Raw genomic sequence first — 16,076 nt, forward strand, 5'->3', positions numbered from 1 at the left:
AGAGAGAGAGAGAGAGAGAGAGAGAGAGAGAGAGAGAGAGAGAGAGAGAGAGAGAGAGAGAGAGAGATTGAGATTGAAATTAGAGCCTGGAGGCAGAAGGATCACTCAATCACTGGAGTTTGAGACCAGCCTGGACAACACAGCAAGACCTAGTCCCAAAACAAAGGAGTAAAATGGGTTAGGAACTTTTGAAAACATACTTCATCTGAAAGGATATACAAAAAATAAATAAGCATATATAAAGATACTCAACGTATTTAGCCATTATGGAAATATAAATTAAAATCATTATGAGATACTGTGACTTAACTACTGAAATGACTAAAGCAGGGCCAGCAAAATAGCTCAGTGGATTAAAAAAGCTCCTGGGGCTGGGGGTTCAATCCCTGGGCCCGCTGAGCAGGCCCCACCCCTGGCACACTGAGATGGCAATTGAGACTGGGCATAGTGGTGTGCGCCTGTAATCCCAGCTCTTGGTAGGCTGTAAACAGGAGAATCATTACAAGTCCAATCTAGTAGTCAGACCCTGAACACCCTGTAGACCCTTCCCTAAAATACAGGAAAAAAACACTAAAGTATTAAAAAGCACACAAAAATATGAAACAATAGAAACTTTATACACTGCTGATGGAAACATAAAATGGTTCTACTACTCTGAAAAAAAGTGGCAGATTCTTAAAAAGTTAAACACACATCATACGACCCAGCAATTCTTTATTTACTCTAGCGAGGTGAAAATATGTTCATACAAAAAAAGTTGCGCACAAGTGCTTAAACAGCTCTACTCATAAATACCCCGAACTGGAAACAACTCAAATGTGTTTCAACAGGTGAATCAAACATCTATACTACAGACTCAGCAACAAAAGATAGAGAACTACTGAGATACACAACTTGGATGAATTTCTAGGAAATTGTACTGAATGGAAAAAAAAATCCAATCTCAAGATCACATACTGTACAATTCCACTGAAATAATATTCTTAAGGTAAGAAAATGTAGCCCATTTCTTACCACTTCTTTAGCTACACTTTGACCTACTGTTAATATTCTTAAGGTAAGAAAATGCCCAAAATACAGAACAGCTTACTGGTTGCCATGAGGCTAGGAATGAGTACACAAAGGGTGAAGAACAGTGAATGTGCCTGCAAGGGAGACTTGACATGATAAACTATTCTGTGCCTAATAAGGTTACTGTCAATGTCCTAATGGTGATATAATATAGTTTTGAAACATGCTATCATTGGGGGAAGCTGGAGAATGGTACAAGGACTTGTGTATCATTTTTCAAATTGTGTGGAAACCAATCATCTCAAAAAAGAAGTGTAATTTTAAAAAATGGGTTACACAAACCCGTGTTCAGCAGCACATGTGCCTGTAAACCTTGTACTCAGGAGGCTTTGGTAGGAGGACTGACCAAGTCCACAAGTTCAAGACCAGCCTGGGCAACACAGGGAGACCCCATATCATTAAAAAAAGGTTACGCAGTGTACAATTCCAGGTATAAAACACTCTTGAAAAGACAATATTATAATATCAAAGAACAGATCTGCTTTGGCTGAGGTTATAGGTAGGGGAACACATGACTACAAAGAGGTAACATGAGGGTCGGGGAGATAGCTCAGTAGAATAAGTTCTTGCCTGGCAAGCACAGGGTCCTGAGTTCAATCCCTGGTATCACAAAAAAATAAAAAGAGGTAACATGAGGCAGTATTTTGGGAGTGAAGAAATCTCTAACCTATATAATACTTATATCAGCTCTACATGTGTTAACACTTATCAGCTTGTACAATAGCAAAATCAAAGAACTGCACATTAATTTGAAATACTAAAATTATAAAAAAAGAAATTGCTGTGGCTATCTGAAGGACTTTATTTCTTAGCTATAAGATAACTGAAAGTCCAACTGAGGCAGGCACAGTGGCACATACCCATAATCCTAGCTACTTGAGAGGCTCAGGCAAAAACATTACAAATTTGAGGCTAGCCTGGGCAACTTACCAAACCTTCTCTCAAAAGAAAAAGAAAAAAATTTAAAAGGTTGGGGGCCGGCAAGATAGCTCAGTGGTCTAAAGCACCTGCTTAGCCAAGCTTAGGCAAGCACAAGGACTGCAGTTCAATCCCTGGCACCACATGCTTCACCAGCCCTGCCCACAGACTGGGCTGAGCCAGCCACAAAAAAAGAAATTTAAAAGTTTGGGGGTATGGGGGGGCCTGGCCCTAGCTCAGTCCTTTAAGTGGCTACTTCCACAAAGCTGTCAGCCTCAGGTTGCTGGAGTTCGAACCTCACAACTCTCCCGCTGGCCAAAAGTGCCCTGAAGGCATTCGAGGAACCAAAAAAAAAACCTTATGGGCTGGGGAGATAGCTCAGTAGAATAAGCACTTGCCTGGCAAGCTCAAGGTCCTGAGTTCAGTCCCCAGTACCACAAAAAACAATTAAAAAAAAAAAAGTTTGGGGGTATGGCTCAGTGTTAGAGCACTTGCCTCACACACATGATGCTCTGGTTCCATTCCCAGTACTGAGGAAAAAAGATCCAACGAGAAATTACTTCAGGAAAATTATTTGAAAGACAGGAAGATTCCTTAATTTCAACCTCAAATTATACTTTTCTGTGTCTCCAGCTCACTGATAAATGTTGTGGGAAATATCTTCTGGGACTAGGGATTACATTTATCACTGAGCTGGGGTTAAAGACAAGTCACATGATGATTCAGAAAAGAAATTCCCTAAAGTGTAATCCCAGGAAACCTTGGCTTTTGAGGCCTGGACATGCTCTCTCCTGGTGAGTAAGGCAAGCCAAGGCACAGTTACATTCCCTGTCGGCTGCCAGAAAGCTCAAACAACAACTAGCAGCTCAGCATTAATAAAGATGTTCCCTGACTAACAATGATTTGACTTCAGATTTACTCTCTTGTGACGCTGGGCAGCAGCAATGAGCTCCAGCTCTCAGTGAGCCATGTAATCATGAGGGGAAACAACCAATACTCAGCAGTGTTCTGTGTTGTCAAACTGTGATGTTGAGCAGGTTAAGTATATTGCTTGCATTTTCAGCTTGTAATGAGTTTATCAAGATGTAACCTGACCATAAATCAAGAAGCTTCTATATCTGTGTACCCTTAGGTCCTGCACACATGTAATTAACTCAGCCTTGATGTGCTGTCTCTGGTTGTAGTCCTTACTTAAAAATAATTTCCTACATAGCTCATTACATCTATGGTAAAACAAAGGAACAGACAAATAACATACTTACCTGGACTTTGGCCATTGCCTGCTTAGGCCAAAGGAAAAGGCAGAGATGCGTGAAAGGCAGAGATGCGTGAAAGCTGATCTGAAACAAGCAGAGAAGAGTAGAGCTTAGGAGGAGATCCCATGACACTTTCAGTGCCCAGAATAATCTACCTAAAATTTGAGTTTAGATGACCATGTGGTTTTAATAACCTACATACTTTATGTTACAGGGTTATAGAATGCTAAGAGTTTTTGCATATATATTAAATTGTTAACCCAGAAATTGTATTTCTATGTATTTCCCTTAACAAAATAAGTTATCCTAATATATCATTGCTTTGTAAGTACCTTTACCTCAGTATTGATTTTAACAATATCAAACTATGACCCATAATAAGGGCAAAACTAAATGTCAGGGATAAAATGTTATTCAGTTCTTAAAAACGTCATATGGCATGTGCCACACTAAACCTCTCCTCAAAAAAAAAACTTATATGGAATTGTACACTTTTTATCTGTGTACTTTGTGGTACATATATTTCAATTAAAAGTTTAGATAATGTTATAGAAAAATCTTGTAGTAAACTTCTAAATGAAGACATGTTATAAAACTGCAGGAACCCATTGTAAAATTATAAGTTAAATATTTAAAAAGGTATACTCCTATATGTCTAATAACAGATACTTAAATGTATGGGGGGGAAAATCAGTTCTTTTCTTCTATTTCCCAGTTAATCTATAATTCCAATTTGCTACTTATTTAATAAACACCAACAAATTCAGAGATGTTATCCAAATAACGTTTTACCCCCACCTCCTTAAGACCACAAATCACCGGGTCCTGTCCACCCTTCCCAGCCCCAAATACGGAGTGACCCACGGCCAGGTAAGTCCTCTCAAGTGCTTCTTCCTTCTCACCTCACTGGAATCGGCTAGCCCAGGAGCCCAGGAGCCGGAAAGAGGCCTTCAGGTACAAATTCACTTCAGTTGGAGCATTTACACCAGGCCTCCACTTCGGGGCTTGGCAAAGGGAGAAGGGTAGACGGAGAAGCGGACGCGTCTAAAGAGGGGCCTGAGAGATGCGCATGAAGCCTTAGTACAAGTCACAATGCTGGAAAATGTATGAAAGTGAAAACTGAATAAGCCCCACTGAATCCTAACTAGCCTCATAACTTTGTCCACCACTGTGCCCACAGACCCCCATTCACTGACCTCTTGGTCCCCCATCACTCATACCCTAAACCCCCACTCACATCAGTGACTCTCATAAACCTCCCTACATTCCACTCCCACAACTCCCCATCATTCAACCAGTGACCCCGGCATTCGCCCCCCCAACCTCACTCTTTCTCGACAGCAGATTTTCTGCTCGCTGCTGAGGAAACCGCTATATGAACTGGCTCTTAGAAACACTTCCGCTTCGGTACTGACTCTCTCCACACCGCAGTGTATAAAGCCGCAGCGGTCAGTTCTGCGCATGCTCAGTGACGCTTGTGAGACCGCATCCGCCAATAGTTAACATGGCGCTCGGTAGGCGATGCGGCCACAGCGCGGGCGCAGAGGAAAAGTAGCCGCTCCGGTGACGTCATGTTCCAAAGCGCGATGAACCAACCTACCGCATCTCTTCAGCTCCAAGCTGGCGGTGTAGAACAGGTGTTTACTTTGTTCTGCGGAGGCCGGCATTCCTAAGACTTAAATGCCAGTTTTCTTTATGGCAAGACGAAGGCGGGGAGGGGGCCCGGGCGCCGCCAGTGAGATAGCTCATCGATCTTCTTAGGCAACCGCTCAGAGACCGCGGTTCGATCCCTGGAGCACCACATGCCGAGCCAGCGCCGCCCCTAGGTGGGCTGAGCCGGACACACACACACACACACACACACACACACACACACACACACACACACGACGTGGGGGGCACCAAATATTAAGGGAAAGATTCAACAGGCGGAAACTTCTTGTCTTGAACTCAGAAAGTAGCGGTGGGGTTGCAAGTGTAATTGAACAGGAAGACAGGATGCTTGCTATCCATGCACAAAATCCAGGAGAGGAGGGACAAATCACTGGCTGCTCCATCCAGTGATGAGAGCTGGGAGTGAACTCCGGGTCTAGCGGTTGAAAAAAGAAGGTAGAGGGCTGGAGAGATGGCTCAGTGGTCTAAAGCACCTACTTAGAACAAGCTTAGCAAAGCATCAGGGACCGCGGTTCAATCCCCCAGCACCACATGCCAGCCAGCCCCGCCTCCTGGTGGGCTGAGCTGGCCACACACACACACACACACACACACCTCTCTCTCTCTCTCTCTCTCTCTCTCTCTCTCTCTCTCTCTCAAATAAATAAAAAAAAATTAAAAAAAAAGAAAAAAGAAGGTACAAAGGTATGTAAATCACACAACGTGCTGAAAAATAAACAGATAAGTGGGAGACATGTATACACACCAGGGGTGAAGTAGTGTACTAAGCAGTGGCTGACAGGCAGCCTTCTCTGGATGAGTAGAGACACTGTCAGCGTGTAGGAGGCATGGTTGGTAGCTAGGTGCTCAGCCGGTAACGGGGCTCATACTTTACTCTGGACATAGTGGAAAATTGTAAGAGGGATGTGGCTTTTAAAAGACTATTTTGAAGCAATCCAGTATTATATATTCCTGTTAAAAATACATATATATTTGACTTATTTGTTTATTGCCTGCCTTGCCCCATTAGCATATGATCACCACAAGGGTTTGCTTGAGTATCTCCTATCAGGTATTGTTTTAGATATTGGCACTGTAGTAAGGAAGAAAGCAGATGCGAAGAAACTGTAAAGTAATTACAGTGCCTACCTCATTAAGGTTGTAGTGACAAATAAGTTGCAAATTGTAAAAAGTTTAGAACATCTGGAAGATAAACATTTTTATTTAAACAACATCAGATATGTGTGTAAATACTTCAATAAGAGGAAAAGATTAAAAAGTGACTTGCAGGCTTCTATGTCGAGAACAGAATGTAAGGGATAAGGGTAGGAACAGGGAAACCAGTGGGGAGGCTCCTAACAATAAGCACAGAAGTGACATACCTCAGTATCTCCTGTGTGTCAGGCACTGTGTGAAGTACATAACATGACCTGCCTGAGATAGTCACCACAACAAGCTGATGGTCCCCACTTCTCAAATAGGGGAAACTGAGTCTGAGATTAAGTAATTGGCTCAAATTCACACAAGTTCTCAAGTTTGGATCCATAACTTCTACCCAATAAAACTTTTATTTTGTTTATTCAATATCCCACAAAATTTCCAGAAGGCATCTTAGGAACCTTATACTAGAACTATTAAAACTAGAGGAATGGAGCAAGCAAGGGAAGAGAAAGCAAAGGAGGAACTCACAACAATTGTTCCCTAGAGAATCAGCACCTCCTGGGTATAAAACTTGTCTATTCAGTGTATTAGGAGTGGAAAATGAGAACAGCTGGACATTTAAGGCCCATTAAAATCTGGCCTCTGGGGGGGGAACTACCCACTCGCCCCCCCCCCTCCTGTCCCTCTCTCGGGACAGGAGCTTTCTTTCTCTCAAATATATTCTGCTCATAACCTCCGTTTGTTCTTAAAATTTGTTCTTCGGTTTTAGAGAACACAAACTCATACAGGTCAGGTCCAGAGATCGTTTTTTCCTATGTCATTTGGAGGTTCCCTATATTGTTTGGAGGTCACCCACCCGAGACCATTTTTTCTCCCTATATCATTTTGGAGTTTCCCACTGAGATCATTGGACGGAGGTATGAGTTTGCTTTTCTTTCATAAATTTTGATTTGGAACTTGCTTAGGTAACAAATTTATGTTTCAAATGTTAATATGTCTTTGCCCATTGCCCATAATTGTTCATGCTTTGCCTTGTACAGCTTTGCTTCACATAGTACTGTTAAAATTGCTTACAATTGCTTCTGTTTTGTCTCTTATATTGTTGGTAAAATGTTGGTCAAAATGTCAGTAAATCTTGTGGAAATGTTACAATTTCATGATATTTCATTAATGGGACATTTTATGACTGTTGTGTATTCAAATACATTGTGTTTGAACTGGTTGACTAAATGTACTGGTATTCCTTGCTCGATTTTAGACCATAGCATTAGAGTAATGTTAGAAGCCTCCTAGTGGATTTTATTTAAACTTCTGTAAAATGGGACCTTTTAGCCAGCTTGGACTTAGAAAATATACATGCCTATATATGAAACACGGGACTCCTTTTGCCAGTTAAATGACATTAGGTCAGTAACCATTCTTAAAGACTTGGAAGACAGGTTTCACTGGGACAGACTGGTTCTGATCCCCCTCTACATGCTAGAGGGAATGTTAGGCCAGATCTGTTTCAGTTTCCTTGCTTTGACTTTATTCCTAATTTTCCTACCTCTTTGTACTTTCCCTTTTAGAGGCACATACAATTAGGAGAACTCTGACTGTTCCAACTAAGTAAAGCCCTTAGAAAATGAGCGTTTGTTAATGCCAAAGACAGGAAAGTCATTTTACAAAAAGGACACATACCCTGTCTCTGGGTCAGATGAGACAAAGAGGACTATGCCCGTCCAGGAGGACACATATAAAAGCCATGTCCTGGCTTAGTGTTCTGGACAGGTCTCCTTCGGGAGACACAGTGGAGAGAACCGACTTCTGGGAGACACCAGAAGGAGCTATCTCCAAAAGCAGCACACCTATGGGACCAAAACACATTTAGTGTGAGGGAGGATTCAAACTTTTTTCCTAGGTCTAGTTGTCATTTAGGTGCATAAGAGATGTTATGGACTTTAAAACTTTTAGTGCTAGGTAATCTTGTTCAGGCTTTTAACTATCCCTTATAGAACTTGGACAAACAGTGGTTACTCTGCCAGCTAGTAAATGCTCCTAGAGCAGCTGCCACTCTTTGAAGCAGAGGACAGGTTTCCCCAGCTGTTCTTTGGTGAATCCCCATTGAAGCCTTTGGCTGATGGAATGTTGACCAGAGAAACTGCTGGATTCCTTTCTGGAGACATCTCTGGTTGGGTGGGCCAATAGAAACTGAAAATACCTGAGGGGTTATGGCCATACCCAAAGGTTCCTTGGTGGAAACTGGCCCCTGACCACTGAAAGATCTCCACTTACCTATTTTTTCTCTCTCTGCTAGTAAAGTAGGACTTCTACCTGAGCTTTTCAGTAGAACAAGTTAATGGGTCACTAAATCAGAAATAAGGCTGAGAGAGTTTACAATAGTGGTTATCAAGGGAAGTTTACATCTGTGCCTTACGTATTAACTAAGAGTAAGATTTTTGCCAGCTGTATTGTCTTTACGAACATGTAAAATGTGATTGCTAGATGATAAATATAAGTTTCACCTATGAGCTTCAAGGTTAAATCTTGTTTAGTTGCTAGAAATGTTTACCTAGGTGATCAGATGGAAATCAAGTGTCTAGAGACTGGTTCAGTGCACGGGGCCAAATCTCTCCAGTCAATGGTTCTATCTATCTCTAGAAGTGATCTTTGTAGCCTGAGAAGTTCTTACTTCTAACTGACATTTTATGCCATAGTTAATGCTTCCTTCTGTAGACATTCAGGTCACCAGATCAGTTGTAACTTACAAATAGTCAATAAGAGTAAGTGAAGTGTTTGTGAGATATTTCAGGAGATAGGAACCATGCCCCAGTTCAAGGGTGGATAGGCTGGTGGGATCTTGTCTCCCTTCTCTCCAAAGGAGCATCCACCTGCTCTAGAGAGGGCTACTCAGGGATGCCTGGGTGGAGGAATCAATTAGAAAAAAGGTGGGGATGCCCAGAAAAGTAATTTCTATTAAATTCCAGGTTATCTCAGTTAAAGACTCTTACTCCTTTAGAGTGTGCTTCATTAGGCACCAGAAAGACATTTGATCCTTACATGTTAAAAAGAGCTGTTTAAATGAAATGAAGAGTATCAACTGTGATGCTAGTTTATAACTCGAAAGATGACATAAAAAGGAAAATGGTAAAAATGTCTGTCTTATGTTCAGATTTTGTTTGCATTAAAAAGGGCATTGTTATTTAAGTTTTAAAATATAGATGTGAGCAACAGGAGAACCAGGCAGTTCAGCCTCACCCACCATTGCTGAAAGTAAGGTTTCCCCTATTTGTCTTTCTAGTCTAGAGAGTGTGGTCTTCTAAAACAGCTATAATCCAGGCCTCTACAAAGCTACACCCATTCTTAGCTGGGTTTATGCAAGCTCCTCAAGGACAATACCTTTTAAAGAAGTAAATAGAAAATTTAGAACTTCCAGAGTTCATGTGCCTCAGATGACCCTGATAAGTACATTGATGTCTTTTAGAGGATTTATTCAGACTTATGAACTAGATTGGAGAGATATAATGTTAATCTTAAACCAAGCTTTGACTTCTATGAAAAGCAGGCAGCCTTACAAGCTGCTATTACATTTGGAGAGGAATATTATACTGTTATAAGGACTCAAAAGATGGACAACCAGTGGAATTACCCATTCCCACTGGAGCCCAACCAGCCAGAGCCCTGCTGCTAATAGCCAGGCAGAAGAGTGGAAAAGACATTTTCTTTCAAGTGTGTATTTTTCAAGGTCTAAGAACTAGAATCAAGCCTTTAGTTATTAAATGTTAGCTATTTATCAGGAAAAAGATGAACACCCCTCTGATTTCTTAAAATGTTTAATAGAGGGACTGGTAAAGCATACTTTGTGAGATGTTAATTCAATAGAGAGACAGATTACTCTTATAGATGAGTTGAAGAGCTGCAAAAGATAGCTTTTGCTCCAGACAGCTCATTTGATACTTTGGTAAAAACTGTTTAAGTGTCCTATAATTGGAACTGGGAGAAAACCAAGGAGAGAGAGCAAATAGATAAAAAAAATGGCTGCCAGTATTGTAGCCTCCAAACAGACCCTATGTTTGATTCTCTTGGCTCCAAGAAGAGCTCAACAATGATGACATTCATCTGCTACTGCTGTCAGAAGCCAGGCCAGCATAAAAGAGACTGCCTTAAGAGGCCCACAAGCCATGCCCTGACTGCCAAGGCAGCCACTAGAAGTGAGACTGCACTCTGAGGCGGAGGCCCCAGAGCTCAGACTCAGCTTCCCAGATGGTCCAGTAGGACTGAAGGGCCCTGGGCCTGCCTCTTCCCTCTGGCCAGACTGTTATCTCTATCTGCCATCTCCATGGAGGAGCCCTGAGTAATCATGACTATAGAGGGAAAAGAAACCCAGCCTGTTGCTGGGCACTGGCACAGGTCTCTTTGTCCTTCTCCAGCCCTGACTTTTCTTCCAGTCATTGTACCTCAATAGAAACTGACTTTAGAAGATATATTGCTTTAGCTGTAAACTGAGGTAATGCAATATATTCAGGTTGTTTACTAAACGATGGTGCTGAGACTGATGTTTTACAAATGTAATATATTGTTATTCATGTGTAAGACTTAAAGAATTTCACTAGTTAAAACAGGTTCCCAAGGACAGATAACAACCTGTCAGCGTAAAAATGTTCTAAAGAAACTGGCTTACGCAGTGTCCAATAGCTTTGGGCCTATAGACAGAGCCAGGCATTGTATTTGTGATCTAAAACTCAGAACCATAACATTGAAAGGAAAAATCCCTTGGCAGTGCCCCTTGCTTACCATGGGAGCCATATCCAAAACACTGAATGGAACATTAGTTTAATATGACTAAGTGCTTTGTATTTCATGATGAGTATGTAAGCCTGGTTGATTTTTAATATAGCTCCAGTATTTCGTGCTGATAGTTAATACATATGTGACCTCTCTTAAGTAAAGCTAGAGAGACTTATAGCAAACTGTCAGACTCCATGAATAAAGGAGCCTAAGAGCTAGTGAGTTATGATTGCTAGGTCTCAAAAAGGTTTATAAATGTACCTGTTAGCTCGAATGTTCATGCTTTGATTATATATGTTCTAATCTCTCAGATAATTTGTTATTTCTAGAAGATACCAAAACCCAGATAATCATGCAGGTAAAATCTAAAACCAAAAGGTTATATGTTGCTCAGTGGGACCCAGATATCTGACACAAGCTGTAGAAGTAAGAAGGGTTTGCAGGAATGAATTGGTCTCAGTTGAGGTGTTTCTAGAAAGAATACAGAATGGAATTATAGATGGAAAATAAGAATTGGGATACTAGCAGCCTACAGGAAAGCCAGATAGAGAAGAGACATTTCAAGCAGAAATGTCCACAGCTGCTAGAGAAGGAAAAAGAAAGTGTTTATGATGGAGCCAGAGGAAGTCTCAGATTGAGGTGGTCACGTGTCTTCCCTCTCAGTCTGAGGGAACCCATGTTAACTGCCAGTATAAGAACAAATCCTGTTAAACTTTCAATAGATTGCTTATACAGATTTGTCAGTAGTTACCCAGCCAGTGACCCACTTGCAAATGGGAAAATACTGTTTTCCCTATGCCCGGTAATTCATGTTCCCCAGTAATAATAGGAAAGTCCAGTTTGTTTGAGACAGTACCCAATGGCCATGGAAAATAAAAGGACTAAACCCCACATTTAAGAGATCAATGCTAATGGACCAATAAAATGTTCTGACTAGTGTTTTTATTTGGCCAATGTAATAGTTTCTTTGCCTTTGTCTTCAGATTCAAAGCTGTAATGAAAATGCCTGGTGTCTATTAAGGGCCTTTAGATAGAACCTCTGAAGAATATATCTGACTGCCGATCAACAACTACAACCCGTTTCAGCTTGAAGAAGCCAGAGCGGTCATCGCCCATAGTTCCCTCATGGCAGTTCGGGTTACTTCTTCAGAGGGGGGAATGTTGCAGGCAGTGGAGTTAGATAGAAATATTATAGGCAGTTAGATAGGATCAGGCCCTCAAGAGGACAAGATGGAAGACAAGGTGACTTTGCAACTTGGAAGAGACAGACACTCCCATATGGGCCACACCTCAAGACCAAGACAAAAAGAGGAAGCACAGCTACATACTTCCCTAGGGATGGGCATTAGGGATCGATATCCTAAATAGTATCAATCAACTTGAAAGAGCTCAATGAGTCACTAGCCCAACCCCCAACAGGAAGAGACCCTGTTCCGTATTTGTGCCCTCTTGCTACATGACTCACTTTCCCATTTGTTACTGGATTTCATCAATTTTACCTGAGCAATGGTGCTTGTAATCTCATTGGTTGACCATAGTTTTGTCCCACCTCATGCCCAACTAAGCAAGTTCCCATGTCTTGTCCACCACCGTAGACCCACCTCACCACATGGTTTTCCTCTATAAAAGTCCCTGCAAGAGACAACTTCCGGGGGGGGGGGGACTACCCACTCCCCCTCCCCAGTCCATCTCTTGGGACAGGAGCTTTCTTTCTCTCAATAAATATATTCTGCTCATAAAAAAATCTGGCCTCTTTCAGCCTCTTAAACATCATCTCCACCATCTTGTGTACATATGTGTGCACCCTAGTACCATATGCACACACACCCTCCCTATGCAGAAGGTGATTTTTTTTTTGGTGGCCATCTCAGCCCACCCTAGGGGTGGGACTGGCACATCATGAGGTGCCAAGGATCGAACCATGGTCCCTGCATGCTTGCCTAAGCTTGCCTAAGCAGGCTCTTTAGACCACTGAGCTATCTCACTAACCCAATTGAGGGTAAAATTCTTTAAGGTTGGTAGGAGTTGGAGTACAGTGATTGCCAGCTCTAGAAATATTTCTGAGCCAGTTATTGACCCACTTCACAAAGTGTCCAGGCCCAGAGCACACTCTGACAGGCTATAGAGGCCAATTTCCCTGCTGCAGAGCCAGGACTCCCACTGTCTGTCCCAGGCATCTTCTACTATCAGGCCTTGTGATTGGGTAATGTGTCTCAGACAAGAAAAGTGACTAAGACACTGGGTCACTTGAGCTAGTGTTTAGAAGTAATGAGGGACACAGTTTCAGGATATTGGGATGATGTGAGACAACATCTGAGAGAATAGAAATGAGTAAGAGGCAGCAAGGGAGTAAATAGAGGGGAAAATGAGGTCCGGAGTCAGTGACCAGAGCTTAAGGATGTGCTTATGAGAATGAATGGCCCGTTTGATGCAGTTTAGGAAGTAGAGGTGAAAAGAGAGAATGTGTCAGAGTTAATGGAGGTGAAGGAGTATGATGGGAGAGAATTTGATTAAAGGTAAGGAGAGGTTTAGGGAATCATGGAGAAGGTCTAGTGTGCATGAATAAAATTGGATGAGAGGCAGTGTAAGTGAACTGATGAATAAAAGGCAGGGTGAGAATAAAGGTGAAAAAGCAGTTGAGTGTGAGTACCATACACATAGTATGTCTTTTGTAATATATAATGTGGGTTAGGTTCAATTAGCATGTTACAGCACAGTTAAGTGTGGCGAGGTGAAGGAGGTACCAAGATGAGTGTTACTGTTTTAATATGTCCCTTCTGAACTTTCAGCTGTTAGAAACTTAATCCCCAAAGCAACAGTGCTCAGAGGTGGGGCATATACTGAAGTGTACAGCCCATGAGGGCTCCAATCTCATGAATGAATCAACACTTCTTTCAAAAGGGCATGCAGGAATAGGTTCACTTTCTTATCCTTCTAATTTTGACCACATTATCATCACCTTGAAATGGAGACTTCCTAGTCTCCAGAATTGTGAGGACACTAAATGTCTGTTCTTTATAAACATCCCTGTCTCAGATACTCTTACAGCAGCATAAATAGACTTAGACAAGACATCAGTGGACATAGTAGGGGCAGAAGGCAAGGACAATCTAATTCTACAGAGCATGAGGAATCAGAGGTGATAATAGGTCACTCTGAGGAGCAGCACTGCCCACCCAGCAGAAGTGGTGATGGTCAGTGAGTGGAAATGGAGGTAACCAAGTGGCAGAGCAGTCACAGGCCCAGTGTGAGGCACAGTACTTGGGTAATGCCTGTCCTTTGTGTGCCTCCAGTCCCTCCCCCAGCAGCTCTATCTGACATCTTTGTGTTTCTCCCTTTTGTCTTTCCATCTCTGGTATATGTCAGTATCTTTCTTTGTCCTTGTCTATGTCTTTTGGTTTCTAACACAGCTGCCAGTTGGGAAAATGGTGGGGCAGCCTGACCTTTGACCTGTATGTTCTAGAATCTATTACTCAGACCACTGCTCATAGAGCCCAGAGTTCCAGAATGCTCCTAATTCTGAACGCCACAGGGTGAGTCAGGAGCAAGGAGTTAGCTCGGAGGGCTTGTAGCTATCATGATGCGGTTCTCAGGCATAGTGATAGTGATCCTGGCCATAATGATGACTGCCAACGTGGATGCCAAGATTTATGAACGCTGCGAGCTAGCAAGGAAGCTACAGAAGGCAGGCCTCAACAGCTACAAAGGCTATGGCATCGGAGACTGTGAGATTCCAGTTGACCCAAGTCCCACCCTTACCCAAACCCACATACCACACTCAGACTTTCTCATTTTTCATCTCTCTGGACCAGGCTTGACTTTCTAAGTAACTTGGTGACTGTGATAAGTGCTTTAATTCAACTCTAATGTCATCAATTATCATTGCCCTCACAACCATCACCTCAACCTCTCCCATCAACACCATCACTACCACTATCACTAAAGCTCACCAGAATCCCCAACAGCAACACTCACAACCAAACCAAGATCACCACCCTCACTGCTAAAATGACAATCATCCCTGTTTTCAGCTGCCTTACCCTAACTTCTCTGTTCCTATGCCTCATGCTTACCTCCTATCTCTCCTCTTCTTTCCTCAGGGTTGTGCATGGCACACTATGAGAGTGGCTTTGACACCTCCTTCATGGACCACAATCCTGATGGCAGCAGTGAATATGGCATTTTCCAACTGAACTCCGCCTGGTGGTGTGACAATGGCATCACACCCACCAAGAACCTTTGCCACATGGACTGCCATGGTAAGTCAGCATGGAGAACACATGGAAGCCCTGGTTGACCCCACACAATACACACATAAGACAAGGTTGTCGAAACTATAATCTCCTCCAAAAGGAGGATTGTGTTTTCCTTCTAAAAGAAGAAAAATGATGGGAAAAGGGGAAACATTGCCTGGGAGGATGGAGACACTATCCTGAATCCTTAATCAGACTACTCTAAGTCAGGAAATGCAGGGCTCCCAAATCTCACCCATTATTGAGGATGAAGTTTTCTGACATTCAGAAAACAGGTAACTTAATTCTATGTGAAAGACAGAGACTAGACCTTGAGGGAAGTAGCAGATGTCTGGAAGTAGCAACAGAAACAAACTACCTCTGTGAAGAAACGAGAGAACTTTCCAGACAAGAGTATGGTGGTGTTAGGGACAAAACAAGATAGCAGTGGAAGTTGCTTGGGGTTGGCCAAAATGGTGCTGATGTTGTCCAAGACAGGCCAAAATTGAGACGTTATTTGAGGATAGTCCAGATGGAGGTTAAGGTTGTCCAAGTCCTGTCAACAGAATAGGTCACCAGGATTGGCCAGATTTAAAGCTAAGGTTGTCAACTACTGCAAACCATAGAAAGTGATGTCTAAAGCATGGTAAATGGGTACTGAGTTTTTTTCAAGTCTAGCTAAAATTAGTTAAGATTGTTCAGTTTGAAACAGCGTGAAACAATGGAATTTTATTCAGCTATTAAGAATGATAAACTGCAAGCCTTTATATTGAAGTGGATGCCACTTGAACATATACTCATAAGTGAAATAAATCTTGGAAACAACCAAGATGCCCATCATCTGAGGAATGGTTGAGAAAGATGTGGTATTTTTACACAATGGAATATTATTCAGCTATTAAAAATGAAAAACTGCATGCCTTTATATTGAAGTGGATGCCACTTGAACATATACTCATAAGTGAAATAAACCAGACACACATGTGTAAATATCGTATAGTCTCCCTAGTATAAGAAC

The 16,076-nt window shown here is 42.1% G+C and overlaps 2 protein-coding genes across 3 annotated transcripts in view; one reads left to right on the top strand and one right to left on the bottom strand.

Annotated features, from left to right (window-relative positions):
• Window positions 1–16,076, bottom strand: part of LOC101564598 (zinc finger protein 182) — a 69,663-nt gene that overhangs the window by 39,847 nt on the left and 13,740 nt on the right. The window contains exons 1-3 of one of the 2 annotated variants that reach the window (XM_023717827.1): window positions 4,574–4,664; window positions 4,148–4,340; window positions 3,252–3,329 (exon numbers count right to left, since the gene is read on the bottom strand). The exons of the other annotated variant lie outside the window; for it this stretch is intronic. Coding sequence (XP_023573595.1) covers window positions 3,252–3,266 — 15 coding nt within the window. The 5' untranslated portion in view covers window positions 3,267–3,329; window positions 4,148–4,340; window positions 4,574–4,664. Of the gene's footprint in view, window positions 1–3,251; window positions 3,330–4,147; window positions 4,341–4,573; window positions 4,665–16,076 lie in introns of those variants that run through there. 2 annotated transcript variants of the gene reach the window in all.
• Window positions 14,375–16,076, top strand: part of Spaca5 (sperm acrosome associated 5) — a 4,191-nt gene continuing 2,489 nt past the window's right edge. Inside the window, exons 1-2 of the mRNA XM_012515249.2 lie at window positions 14,375–14,551; window positions 14,927–15,085. Coding sequence (XP_012370703.2) covers window positions 14,404–14,551; window positions 14,927–15,085 — 307 coding nt within the window. The 5' untranslated portion in view covers window positions 14,375–14,403. The remainder of the gene's footprint in view (window positions 14,552–14,926; window positions 15,086–16,076) is intronic.

This window comes from Octodon degus, unplaced genomic scaffold (assembly GCF_000260255.1).
Source record: "Octodon degus isolate 3935 unplaced genomic scaffold, OctDeg1.0 scaffold00055, whole genome shotgun sequence".
Classification (NCBI taxonomy): domain Eukaryota; kingdom Metazoa; phylum Chordata; class Mammalia; order Rodentia; family Octodontidae; genus Octodon; species Octodon degus.